This window comes from Bos javanicus, chromosome 13 (genome assembly GCF_032452875.1).
Source record: "Bos javanicus breed banteng chromosome 13, ARS-OSU_banteng_1.0, whole genome shotgun sequence".
Classification (NCBI taxonomy): Eukaryota; Metazoa; Chordata; class Mammalia; order Artiodactyla; family Bovidae; genus Bos; species Bos javanicus.
The window spans coordinates 51,884,591-51,899,562 of record NC_083880.1 but is presented as its reverse complement, the minus strand read 5'-3'; the positions used below and the strand labels follow the sequence as shown (position 1 = coordinate 51,899,562).

At 38.6% G+C, this 14,972-nt stretch overlaps 1 protein-coding gene across 3 annotated transcripts in view; it reads right to left on the bottom strand.

Moving 5' to 3' along the window:
* The window catches only part of DNAAF9 (dynein axonemal assembly factor 9), a 173,199-nt gene that overhangs the window by 99,523 nt on the left and 58,704 nt on the right, over nucleotides 1-14,972 (bottom strand). For 2 of the 3 annotated variants that reach the window (XM_061436679.1, XM_061436680.1), the window contains exons 8-9: nucleotides 5,644-5,742; nucleotides 625-680 (exon numbers count right to left, since the gene is read on the bottom strand). In XM_061436679.1, coding sequence (XP_061292663.1) covers nucleotides 625-680; nucleotides 5,644-5,742 — 155 coding nt within the window. The remainder of the gene's footprint in view (nucleotides 1-624; nucleotides 681-5,643; nucleotides 5,743-14,972) is intronic. The other variant, XM_061436681.1, reaches the window with a different exon arrangement.

The window sequence follows — 14,972 nt, the reverse complement described above, 5'->3', positions numbered from 1 at the left end:
AGAGGTTGGATGGCATCACCACATCAATGGACATGAGTCTGTGTAAACTCCAGGAGTTGGTGATGGACAGGGAGGTCTGGCGTGCTGCAGTCCATGGGGTCGCAAAGAGTTGGATGCAACTGAGTGACTGAACTGAACTGAACTGAACTCTCATTTATTGATCAGAGGAACTATCCCCAGCTTGGCCCTCCTGATTATCATGGGTGCTGAGGAAACACTACAAGAAAACAAGCACAGCAGCCCTCATGCTCCCATGTCTTCCTGGGGCTGGACCTTTATGCTGGATCCCGTTTACTCCCTAAAAGCCACAGTTGATGCCTGCCAAGCCCTTAGACACCCTGCTTCCTCTAGTTTTGCTAGGCTAGGGATGGAATAAAAAAAATTCCTTTCTTTAGATTTTAGCAAGTTACAATGTTTTAAAAACCAGTTTAATATAAAACTTTTTAATACATAAATACAGAAGGAGTGAAAGGATTTTATAGAGTATGGATTTCTTACTCTGTAAGAAAATCAACTCGTACTTTCTTGATCCAGCTTCTAGACTAAGATTCTACCCCCATTTCCACTCCCTTATCAACCCCATTTTCTCTATTACCATTCACCTTTCTTTCCCAAGAATCTTACCTATTTTCAGTTATATGACTGGAGATCATTCCATGACTAAAGTAACTTCTGAATGGCTAAAAAAGAAGCCAACATTATATATATTAAGATCACAATTTTATAAAACAATCACAAACCCCTGATATATGCATGCAGGTATATAAATAAAGTGTGTCAAAGAGACAGAGAATGAGAAAAAGAGGGAGAGATATGTTTGCAGGTTTTTACAAGAACACAAGAGGACAACACGAATTTTGGGGATAGCAAACAAAAATTAGCAAAGGAAAAAGGCAAATGGCTGCAAAAGAAAAAGAAAGGAAATGGAAGGTGAAGGAAAGACATTCTTGTCAAATTTTTAGTTTTTAACTACTGAAAGGAAGTTGGAAGAACCACCATCAGTGTTCTAAGTTACTAACCATAAAGGAGTATTTTTCTTCTATTAAAATTTTTCTACATTTTCAATAATAGAAGTATGTTACTTCTATAAATTACAATATTTATTAATTCTAATAATACTAATTTAACATCAGCAATGAGGAAGAATCCAAGGGATAGAAGTACTGACAGAAGTTTCTCAGGAAACCACAGACGTATGTCTCAGCTTTGACGTGCATAGTGCTAAACATTAATCAAACATTAATATGCAGGATCTATGTCAAGAGTTCAAAACTTCAAAAGGCAATTTGAATCTCCTTAAATAATACTGACTGTTTCCCCTTCAATTTAAATACGTAATATATGCTTATTTTAGAACACAATAAAAACACCTACAATCTCTAAGAACTGTTAACATTCTGGTACATTTTCTTCAAGTCTTTTTTTTATGGTATAGTCATAGAATATATACAGATTGTACCAAAGTTTATTAAAAGTCCTTTATTCTTGGAAATTTATATTGCTACTAACTTTCTTATATCATGAATAATACTACAATGAATTTATCATAAATTTTATCTACATTTCTGATTATGTCCTTAAGGCAAATGAAATTATAGGGTAAAAAGGCAGAACTATATTGCTAAATTGGTTTCAAAAAAGTTTGATTAATGTACACTTCCACTTACAATATCTGAGTGTGCCTATCTCAAGGTAAGCACTGTCCATTAAATGTCCTTTTAAAAATATGGTGACAAATGAAAAATGGTACCTCATTGTTGATTTATTTTACTTTGATTTTTAATGAAGCAGAATATTTCAGATATGTTCAGTGGCCATTTGGACTTCCCTTTGGTCATTAACTGCTTATTTACATCCTCTGTATGTTTATTAGTTGGAGTTTGTCTTACTGATTTGTAAAAACTCTTTAAAAGTAATCAGTTAAAGTTTATTGAGGATTTACCATGTGAACTATGGTAAGTATTTAAATATATTATCTCAAATACAGTTGATCCTTGAACAACATAGGTTTGAACTGGACAGTTCCGCTTATATGTGGATCTTTTAAAATAGTAAATACCACAATAATATATGATCTACAATTGGTTGAATCTGTGAATGTGGAACTGCAGATGCCAAGGAAACACAGATATGGAATGATTGAGTATAGGAGGAGTTGTGTACACAAAAGGCTGACTGTAAGTTACATGCAGAATGTTGACTGTACACAAAAGGCTGTACACAAAAGGCTGTTGTGTACACAAAAGGCTGACAATAAGTTACATGCAGAATGCTGACTGTTACATGCAGAATGTGGAGGGTCTGGGTCCCTAAAACCAGTGCTGTTCAATGGTCAACTGTAATCCTATGTGGTTCAGTCTATCATGATACCCTCTCCACAGATGAGCTGGCTAATTTACATGTGTCCCAGGTCACAGAGCTAGTGAGCAACATAGTCAGGATTCTAACTGGATTTGGGGACAAGAGATAAAATTAGATTCATATCTCACATCATATACACAAGAAGATTTCAAGTAAATTAGGGATCTAAATTTAAAAAATTAAACCATATAAGTACTAAATGAGTAAACTCCTCTTTAACCTTAATAAGCCTTTCTGTATATACGATTTAAAATCCATAGGCAATATAAGAAAATATTAATAAATTTATATAAAAAGTTTGCATGGCAAGAAACCACAATAAACAAAGCAACTGATAAAAAGGAAGAAATATTTTGAATATATATCATAGACAAAAAGTTAATAGCCTAAATATATATAAAGAACTCAAAAAAACAATGGACAAAAGACCTAAAACCTGTACTCTATAGCTCCAGTTAATAATACTGTGCCAATATTAAAATGGGAAAAAGACATGAAAATAAAATATAAAATGGCCTTCAAACATATGAAAAAGTGTTCAAGCTTAGTAATAATTAGAAAAACACAAACTAAAATAATTCCAAGATATCAGTTCTCATCTATGAGACTGTCAAAACTTAAAAAGTATGACAACACATTCTACTGGGGAAGCTATGGCGAAACAGGCACTCTCATATGTTGCTAGTGGGAATGCAAATCGGTACAATCTTTCTGAAGGGAAATTTGGCAATAGCTAACACAACTACAAATGCACTTACCTTGTGACCCAGCAATCCCATTACTAGGTATACAAACCTCCAACAATATGAAAATACATAAGCACAGAGTTATTTACTATGGCACTGTTTGCAATGGCATAATATTGAAAATAACCTAAATACACATACCTAAGAGAGTGGCTGAGTAAATTAAGATAAATCCACACAATGGAGTACAGCTGAACACATGGGTTAATCTGTGTATAACTTACAGTTAGCCCTCTGCATTCGGAGCTTCTCCACATCCAATCATGAATTCAACCAATCGTGAATTGCAGTACTGTAGTATTTACTACTGAAAAATATCCATGTATCAGTGGACCCAGGTAGTTCAAGTCTGCATTGTTCAAGGGTCAACTGTACTATGAATTATAACAAAGAATGAGGAAGCTCTCAATGAACTGACCTAGAGAGAGTTCTAGGATACACTGAGCATAGTGTTAAAAGAGCAAAGTAGAAATGACTACATATAGTATGCTACTCTTCAATGAAAGAAAGAAGAGTTTATAAGAAAACAGCAATGTATCTGATCATTTGTGCAAAAGAGACAGAAAAGAGTTTATCAGAGATTTGTTACCTATTAGTAACAGAATGGGTGAAAGAGAATGGGAAGAAAGTGGAAATGAGAACAAGGTACCAAGAAACCAGGAGTGACACTTGCCTGAGCAAATCTTTGTGAATATTTTTCACTCTTAGAATCAGTAATGAGAGAAGAAAAAAAAAAAGAATTAAAAAAACAAAAAGGAAATGGGCATCAGTAAGAGGTGGGCCAACTTCAAGTCGCCTAATATAGAGGTAACTGGAGTCTCTGAAGGGAAAGAGGACAGAAAAAACAATAGCCAAAAACTTCCCAAACTTGATACAATTATAAATCCACAGATCCAAAAAGTTCAACAAAACCCAAGCATAAGAAGTATGATCAAAATTACAGTCAGACAGGACTTTCCTGGTGGTCCAGTGGTTAAGAATGCCAACACAGGGGACACAGATTCGATCCCTGGTCCAGGAAGATTCCACATGCTGCAAGGAAACTAAGCCCGTGTGCCACAACTACTGAAGCCTGCACATCTGAAAGCCCACACACCACAACTACTGAGCCCACAACCTGCAGCTACTGAAGCCCAATGCCTTGAGCCTGTGCCCTGAAACAAGAGAAACCGCTGCAATGAGAAGTCTGTACGCCACAACTGGAGAGTAGCTCCGGCTTATAGCAACTAGAGAAAGCAATGAAGTCTTCCCTGCAATGAAGACACAGGGCAGCCAAAAATAAAAATAAATGATTTAAAAAAATGAACAGTTAAAAAATTACAGTTAGACATATGGTAATCAAATTACTCAAAACCAGTAATGAAAGAGAAAATCTTCAAAGCTACCAGAGGGGAAAAAAGACTAGTTATATGCAGGAGAACAAAGAAAAAGATAAAATACATCATTAGAAACAACGCAAGTGAGAAAAGAGTGAAACAACATCTTTCAAGTACTGAAAGGAAAAAACTGTCAACCTAGGATTCCATACACCACAAAAATACTTTTAAAAATGAAAGTGAAAAAAATATTTTCAGACATACAAAAGCTGGAAGAATTTTCTTCTGAATCATCAGAAGATTCACACTATAAAAAATGTTAAAGGATATCCTTCAGGGAGAAGGGAATTATATCATATGAACATCTGTGTCTAACACAAAGAAATGAACAGCACCAGAAATTTCAACTGCATGGGCAGATATGTAAGATTTTTAAATTACTTAAAATCTTTAATAAGTATTTTTAAAGATAAAAAGATAATTGACTAAACAAGAATAATACCAATATACTGTGGGGTTTATAGCATAAGGTAAAAAAGGTAAAAGTAAAGTGCATGGCAACAAAGATCAGCTCCAGTTCTAAAGATCAGGAGTAGGGCTTATACTGGGTCACAGTGAAACACAGGAGACTGAAGACTGGCAGTCCAAACCCAAAGTAAGCTCAAATGCAAGCTCAAGATCTCTTTGATTCTGCCTGTTGACTAGTTTTGGGAACAGTTCTGTACCTTAGTTCTTGATTTACATACCTCAGTTTACTCATGGAATGGTTCCTAGCCTGAACCTAGCAACTTCACGTTGTTTGCTTAGAAAGAAAGCTTGTCATCACCTAGAGGTTCAACTGACAAAGGTGTGCTATTCATATGTGAAGAATTATTCCTAGGCTTACTAACTGGTGCCCAGCAGAATTCCTGACTGACAAGGACACCACCTCTAAGAAATGAGTATCTTTATTATAAAGAAACTGGCACAGAAAAACCAAAAAGAATATATAAGAACATATATATATTCTTATATATATATTATATATTCATATATATACATTCTTATATATATATATAGGGGGTGGCACAGAAACTAAAAATTTCTTTACATCATGCAACAAAGTTTAAGGAAATGATAACCAAATTAGGATTGGTAGTGTTGTAGTCTGAAAAATTTTTTAATAAAAATTAAAAAAATTAGCCAATTTTTTCTTTCTTTTTGACCCTTCCTTTACATACCTCACCAGCCTGAGATTCGGACAATTCTAGCAAGAAGGGAATTTCTGTGTCAAAATTAGCGAAGAAGCTAGTCCACTGATATTCAAAAGCCACCAAATCCTAGAAAGAAAATGAAAAAGATAATGCGTTTGGTCATTTAAGGAGATACTTTAGAAAACCAGACTCATGAAACCACATCTGATCTCAAAATACCAGACTATTTAAATACATTGTTTAAAAGGTAGTAGCCAACTATTGATACCTGTTATCACATGGATGGACCTTAAAAACATTATGCCCAGTGAAAGACACCAGATATGAGAGACTACAATATATGAAACACTCAGAAAAGACAAATCTAGAGAGACAGCAAGTAGACTAGTGGTTTGCTTAGGGCTGGGAGTGGGAATGGAAACTGACTACATGTCAGCATGTACCGAATCTCAAGGCCTTGTGCCTGACACAGTGAGGCCTGTCAATACTAAAACGCAGAGTTTGGAACAGACAAAGGTTTATTACAGATTGATACAAGGAGATGGGTGGCTCATGCTCTAAGAACCCCAAAGTTACTGAAAGCTTTCAGCAAGCTCCTTTAAAAGCAAAAGGTGAGGGATGGGCGCAGTTAGTTGTTGCAGACTTCTCAGTGTCAGATCCTTTGTTCTTGAGGTGAGGTCATACATAGTCAGCTAATGATGTTCCTGTAAATCTCTACCAGATTTTAATGTTAAGTCTCTGTCCTGACAAGAAAGGGCAAAGCCCTAAGGTACAACTTTCACCCTCCAAGGTCCCAGTCCTGGATAAGAGAAGACAGATCTCAGTCGGCACCTCTTTCAGGGCCTGGTTCTCACATCCTGCCCAGCTATCATCCCTGAGGGAGCCAGGCCCCCAACCTAACTGGCCCTCCGTCTCCTCAGGTCGCTCAAATAAGGGAGACCAGATCTCACAGACTGTGACGAGACAGACATCCACTGTTGGTAGGATGGACAGACAGGGAAGGGGGAAGAGATTCACTACTCCTCAAGGCCTGGGCCACAGCTAGTGGAAGACCTTAGTGAGGGCTCTGGAGCCCTCTAGAATGGGTGAGCTGGAAGGCCTCCAGAAGGCCTGAATCTGCTTCTTAACTCACTCTCCACCTGGTGACTACCACACCACTGACCATTGACTGAATCACTTCCCTAAGGGTCACTCGACAGCTGATTGCTGAGGGGTTGGGGGGAGGAACAGGGCAGCACTGAGGCACCAACCAAATGGCTGAGCAAGACCATTTGCCTAGTTACAGGGTGTGGAGTAAAGAGGCACAGCAATGGCTGCCTGTTAAGGGGTGTGCTCAACCCGCTCTGTTGCAAGCACAAAGGAACTCTCTGGGTTGATGACAAGTTGTAAAATTCAAAGTGTGGTGATAATTGCATCGTTCTGTAAACTTACTAAAAATCATCGAATTGTATACTTAAAATGGGTAAATTTTATGGCATATAAATTATATTTCAGTAAAGCTTTTTTTTAAAAAAAGGACAGTAATTTCCTTTAAAAGCTATTTTTAAAAAGGACAATCGGCAGTCCTTGTTGAGAGGGAGTTATTTATGAGGCAATGTAAAGCTATTTATGAGACACTGTACCTAGTAAGTACCAAAAGGGTTACAACAGTGAAGTCTGTTCAAGGACAAATTAGTTGACTTTAGTTAGAAGTTAAGTGGGGTCAGAAGTGACCCTGATCCCCTTTCTCCCTCATCCCCTCCTCCTAGGGGGAATGCAAATATGTACCTTACCTGCTGATTCTCCTCCAAATACAGCCTGCCTCCTTCCCCCATCCCAGTTGGTTTTAAGCATCCTCTCTGAATTCATTCCTGTAACCAACCACTACACATTGCTTTTTTGGCTTTTCTTTAAGGCATCATCAGCTAATCCAAAATATCAGCTATGACTTGCTTGATCTTTGGCCTTATTTTGAAGTGACATCTTTGGCCCTATTTTGAAGTCACTGTTAATTTGTACTCAAATTGGATAGGAGTTTTCTTATTTTTAATAAACCAACCCTGCCCTTATATTTCTTTTGGTTGTGCACTTTCTTCACTGCTGCTCACAGTGATTCTCTAGTTGCAGCAAGTGGAGGCTACATTGCGGTGAATGCTGAGGAGCACAGGCTCTAGGCGCAGAGGCTTCAGCAGTTGCAACACATAGCCTCAGTAGTTGTGGCACATGGGCTTAGTTGGTCCTCAGCATGTGGAATCCTCCTGGACCAGGGATCAAACCTGTCTCCCCTGCATTGGCAGGTAGAATCTTATTCACTGTATCACCAGGGAAGTCCCTGGAGAGTAGTTTTCACTGGCCGTCTCACACTGTGTAAGTGTACATGACAAGCACTCACCTTGCTTACAGCAGGCATTCTGTTTGCTGCACTAAAACTGACTGTCTGGATCTATGCTCTTTCCTAGTCATCTCTTTAAGGATACACAAGTACTCAGATCTATGAACTGTGTTAACCATGCAACGACTATACACCTGGCCTCAGGCCTAAGGCACAATTAACCTCTGCAGAGAATACTTAGTGTAAACAATATTCTCAAGTGTCTTCACTATTTTGATGCCTAGATGATCTATATTTTATTTATAATATATATATAACATTACATGTAATAAATATTATTTATACTTATTATTTATATTTATCAATATTTATATTATTTATATTTACTATTATTATAGTCAGCAAAAACAAGACCGGGAGCTGACTGTGGCTCAGATCATGAACTCCTTATTGCCAAATTCAGACTTAAATTGAAGAAAGTAGGGAAAACCACTAGACCATTCAGGTATGACCTAAATCAAATCCCTTACCATTATACAGTGGAAGTGAGAAATAGATTTAAGGAACTAGATCTGATAGAGTGCCTGATGAACTATGGACAGAGGTTCGTGACATTGTACAGGAGACAGGGATCAAGACCATCCCCAAGAAAAACAAATGCAAAAAAAGCAAAATGGCTGTCTGAAGAAGCCTTACAAATAGCTGTAAGAAGAGAAGAGAAGCCAAAAGCAAAGGAGAAAAGGAAAGATATACACATTTGAATGCAGAGTTCCAAAGAATATCAAGGAGAGATAAGAAAGCCTTCCTCAGTGATCAGTGCAAAGAAATAGAGGAAAACAATAGAATGGGAAAGACTAGAGATCTCTTCAAGAAAATCAGATACCAAGGAAACATTTCATGCAAAGACAGGCTCAATAAGGGACAGAAATGGTATGGACCTCACAGAAGAAGATGTTAAAAAGAGGTGGCAAGAATACACAGAAGAACTATAAAAAAAAAGATCTTCACGTCCCAGATAATCACAATGGTGTGATCACTCAACTAGAGCCAGACATTCTGGAATGTGAAGTCAAGTTGGCCTTAGGAAGCATCACTACGAACAAAGCTAATGGAGGTGACGGAATTCCAGTTGAGCTATTTCAAATCCTAACAGATAATGCTGTGAAAGTGCTGCACTCAATATGCCAGCAAATTTGGAAAACTCAGCAGTAGCCACAGGACTGGAAAAGTTTTCAGTTTTCATTCCAGTCCCAAAGAAAGGCAACGCCAAAGAATGCTCAAAGTACAGCACAATTGCACTCATCTCACACGCTAGTGAAGTAATGCTCAAAATTCTCCAAGCCAGGCTTCAGCAATACATGAACCGTGAACTTCCAGATGTTCAAGCTGGTTTTAGAAAAGGCAGAGGAACCAGAGATCAAATTGCCAACATCCATTGGGTCATCTAAAAAGCAAGAGAGTTCCAGAAAAACATCTATTTCTGCCTTATTGACTATGCCAAAGCCTTTGATTGTGTGGATCAGAACAAACTGGAAAATTCTGAAAGAGATGGGAATACCAGACCACTTGACCTGCCTCCTGAGAAATCTGTATGCAGGTCAAGAAGCAACAGTTAGAACTGGACATGGAACAACAGACTGGTGCCAAACTGGGAAAGGAGTACGTCAAGCCTGTATATTGTCACCCTGCTTATTTAACTTATATGCAGAGTACATCATGAGAAATGCTGGACTGGATGAAGCAGAAGCTGGAATCAAGACTGCCAGGAGAAATATCAATAACCTCAGATATGCAGATGACACCACCCTTATGACAGAAAGCGAAGTACTACTAAAGGACCTCCTGATGAAAGTGAAAGAGAGTGAAAAAGTTGGCTTAAAACTCAACATTCAGAAAACTAAGATCATGGCATCTGGTCCCATCACTTCATGACAAATAGATGCAGAAACAGTGTCAGACCTTTTTGGGGGGGCTCCAAAATCACTTCAGATGGTGATCACAGCCATGAAATTACAAGACACTTGCTCCTTAGAAGAAAAGTTATGACCAACCTAGACAGCTTATTAAAAAGTAGAGATATTACTTTGCCAACAAAGGTTCATCTAGTCAAAGCTATGGTTTTTCCAGTAGTCATGTATGGATGTGAGAGTTGGACTATAAAGAAAGCTGAGCACCAAAGAATTGATGCTTTTGAACTGTGGTGTTGGAGAAGACTCTTGAGAGTCCCTTGGACAGCGAGGGGATCCAACCAGTCCATCCTAAAGGAAATCAACCTTGAATATTCATTGGAAGGACTGATGCTGAAACTCCTATACTTTGGCCACCTGATACGAAGAACTGACTCAATGGAAAAGACCCTGATGCTGGGAAAGATTGAAGGCGGGAGGAGAAGGGGATGACAGAGGATGAGATGGTTGGATGGCATCACCAACTGAATGGACACGAGTTTGGGTGAACTCCAGGAGTTGGTGATGGACAGGGAGGTCTGGCGTGCTACAGTCCATGGGGTCGCAAAGAGTTGGACTCGACTGAACTGATAAATATTATATACATATATCAATATATGTCTAAAATTATTTTCAGTAATATGTAGGAGACAGTGCTGATATTTCTGAATATGTTTTATATATAATGTAGGATAAAAAATCAGATATATATATATACACACACACACACACATTTAGGGAGAGACGAGGTTGGGGACAGGAAGAGAGAGAAGAAAATTTCCTAGTGCTGTCCACTGAAGAGACCTAGAAACAATGAAGTAATTTTCCCTCTAAAAATCAATCCTGAAACTGATAAAACCTCTAGAATCAATTACTAACATCAGGAGATTCAAGACAGGAAAACTGTTAAACTACATCATGGAAATGCAATCAATAAAATCCCATAAGGGCAAATATAAGACAAATGATCTGGTTTTTTCAACTGACAGTTAGCAAGGGATGGGTGGGAATAAAGAGAAGGAGGGGGACCCTAAACATTAGAAGAAACCTGCAACACACAGAAGCAGGCAAAGCTAAACTATGTGTTTACAGAAGCACATCTAGATGATACACTGCAAAGAAAAGGAAATGATTACCACAGAATTCACGACAGTGTTATTCTTCAGAGAGGAAGGTGACAGATTCGGCAGAAAGCACTCAGATTGCCTCTGGAGTAGCCAGCAAGGTTCTATTGCTTTGCCGTATGATAATTATTAGGTTATACATTAATTTTCTGCTGCTTTCTGAATCTGTGCTACTTTAATAAAAAGTCTTTAAAAACAAAACTCAGAAAAAAATAGAATAAAATCATTAATGTTTTTTAAGATATTCTCTCCTAATTTTACATAGGTAGTTTACAGAGTAAACAAATATATACTAGTAACTGGTAGTCTACAACTGATTAGGTCAGGCTGCCTTGCCATACTACCTCTGCCCTTTGTTCCAGTAAAACAGACCTTCGGAGTTTCAGATCTTGACCCATTGCTATTAGGTTCAATCAGTGGCCCTGATTCTAGGACAGTCTTCCCACTTTGGCACTGGTTTTACCCCACATGGACTGTGAACAGAACTGCACTCTCCACTCGTCCAACTACCACACTAATCACAAATCTTCAATGTCTGTCCAACTCTTCTTCTCAGATCCAGTCCCCATTTCCAGCTAGCTACCACCACATCTTGGAACTGAAAGTACAATTAGATTCAGAAAGACTTGTGCCAGAACCTTTGCTTTGCCTCTTACTGGCTGTGTGACCTTGGGTAAGGAAACTAACCTTTCTGAGACACAAATGCCTTATGTGTATAATGGAAGGATTATTATATTTACCTTACAGATACATTACAGGAATTACATGAAATAACCTATAGAAAGTGCTTATTACCAGGTCTTACATACTAGATCCCTGCAATACTTGTCAATTTCTCTGCCTCTACTATCAGCTTAGCTGGAGTTGGCTAAGAATGTCTGAGCCTCTCCCTAGATTTCCTGACATTTCTCTGCTCTGTCTCTCAGACACCCATAATGTGTATCACTGGCCTCAGGAAAGTCACATCTGAGGCTGTGCACCCCAGTGTGGGTCTGTACCTCATCTGCTCAGCTCTGTCCAATCCCTTGGTCTATGCCAGAATGCTTTACTTTGTGAAGCTTAGGAAAACAAAAAAGAACCAATACAGCTATAGTACAGAATACACTTTGTTCTGTTTTACAATTCTATTTAGAAACAAACTCAGAGGTATGCTTCTATTTTAATAGCCTGTATGGTGATACTCACCTTGGTGTGGATCTATGGTAAGAAAGTGAAGTTATATAGTTTGGTAGCAGTCATTCTCTGGTTATCTTCTAGGCGAAAAACATTCCATGCTTTGTGGAGTACACAGAAGATAGGCACTTTGCTCCCAAAAAACTTCCCTGAGGTAGGTGGCTATGTCACTACTAATTATAGAATAAGGTGAAATGAACCATTAAATATTTCTTTCAACTCCATGCTATGACTAAGAGCACTAAATCCTTACCACTAGACCACCAGGAATCCACACTATGACTGAAATGGAAGATACAATAAATTGTCATACCAAAAATAACTACCACTATACATGAAATGTTCATATATATATAAATATATGTATCTATATAAATATCGATATATTTAAGACTTACTAATACCCTTGTGAAAAAGCAAGAGAGTTCCAGAAAAACATCTGTTTTTGCTTTATTGACTATGCCAAAGCCTTTGACTGTGTGGATCACAATAAACTGGAAAATTCTGAAAGAGATGGGAATACCAGACTACCTGACCTGCCTCTTGAGAAACCTGTATGCAGGTCAGGAAGCAACAGTCAGAACTGGACATGGAACAACAGACTGGTTCCAAATAGGAAAAGGAGTACGTCAAGGCTGTATATTGTCACCCTACTTATTTAACTTATATGCAGGATACATCATGAGAAATGCTGGGCTGGAGGAACCACAAGCTGGAATCAAGATTGCTGGGAGAAATATCAATCACCTCAGATATGCAGATGACACCACCCTTATGGCAGAAAGCGAAGAAGAACTAAAGAGCCTCTTGATGAAACTCAAAGAGGAGAGTGAAAAAGTTGGCTTTAAAGCTTAACATTCAGAAAACTAAGATCATGGCATCTGGTCCCATCACTTCATGGCAAATAGATGGGGAAACAGTGGAAATAGTGGCTGACTTTATTTCTGGGGCTCTAAAATCACTGCAGATGGTGATTGCAGCCATGAAATTAAAAGACACTTACTCCTTGGAAGGAAAGTTATGACCAACCTAGACAGCATATTCAAAAGCAGAGGCATTACTTTGCCAACAAAGGTCCATCTAGTGAAGGCCACGGTTTTTCCAGTGGTCATGTATGGATGTGAGAATTGGACTATAAAGAAAGCTGAGTGCCGAAGAATTGATGCTTTTGAACTGTGGTGTTAGAGAAGACTGTTGAGAGCCCCTTGGACTGCAAGGAGATTCAACCAGTCCATCCTAAAGGAGATCGGTCCTGGGTGTTCATTGGAAGGACTGATGTTGAAGCTGAAACTCCAATACTTTGGCCACCTGATGCGAAGAGCTGACTCATTGGAAAAGACCCTGATGCTGGGAGACACTGAGGGCAGGAGGAGAAGGGGACGACAGGACGAGATGGTTGGATGGCATCACCGACTCAATGGACATGGGTTTGGGTGGACTCTGGGAGTTGGTGATAGACAGGGAGGCCTGGCATGCTGCAGTTCATGGGGTTGCAAAGAGTCGGATACAACTGAGCAACTCAACTGAACTGAATACCCTTGTGTACTTCTCTATGCTCATTTTATATATGAGGAGACTGAGGTACTGAACAGTAAAGTTACCCGAGGATGCAATACTAATAACCAGCAAAAGTGAAAATATATCTATGTGAGAGATACCTAGAGCCTGTATGGTTTCCACCAGACACATCATTCTCAAAATTTTTCCACTTGCATTTGTGGAAATGGATTCTGTGTATGGAGGTAGAATTGGTTTGTTAGATCTGATGATGAAGGGAGGGTCTATCTGCTCAGACTCAAGGCCAAATTCAGAAGACAGGCCCAGACAGATATCAAGGTCAGATAAGCAGCAAAAGTCTGCAAAATTCAAGAAACATGTCAGTGTGCCTTCACCCTTGCCCATTACGGAAGGACCCTGAACTTCAGACAGGACTCCTGGCCCTAGGCTGGCATACAGCAGTGTCTGCTCTCAAATGACTTAAAGGGTGAAAAGAAGTTTAATTTCAGTATTTAAAAGTATTTTTAAGAATTACATTATATAATAAATGTAAGAAAACAAAAATAAGTAAAATAATAATATTTTTTAAATATATAACCAGTACAAAAATAATAACCAGTAAGACTACCATCTGAAATTTCTAAGATACACAAATACAAATTATTTTACAAAGATGGAAATATACTCTACTTTTTTACTTTTCCCACCAAAGATATTTTGAACATCTTTCTAAATAAAATCTCAGAGCAGTCTGCATTTTCTCTTTGCAGGATCTGACCAAGAAGCATGTAGCTGTAGGCAGTCTGGCCATCAAATAGCTGCCAGCAAAGACTGGCCAGTGAGATTTAAGGCCTAGATGCTAATTCTGACTATAAGGTTATCAGTCTTAGCAAAGAGAAAACACATGTGAACAGCAAACGTATTTGGACAGTGAAGAGAAAAAGGGTTTTTAAAGACAACTTTGGAGACTATGGAGCAGCTGAGCAAGAAAAGAGAGAAGGAAAAAAAAAGTAGATTTTTTTATAGGGACTTCTCTGGTGGTCCACTGGTTAGGAATCCACCTGCCAATGTAGGCGACACAGACTGATTGCTGGTCTGGGAGGATCCCACATACTCTAGGACAACCACAGCTGAGCCCATGTACAACTGCTGAGCCTGCTCTAGAGCCCACAAGCTGCAGCTGCTAAGCCTGCATGCTCCAACTACTAAACCCGTGCTCCGCAATGAGAAGCCACCACAATAAGCCTGTGCACTGCAACTGGAGAGTAATTGCTTGTAGCAATTAGAGAAAGCCTGCAAATAGCA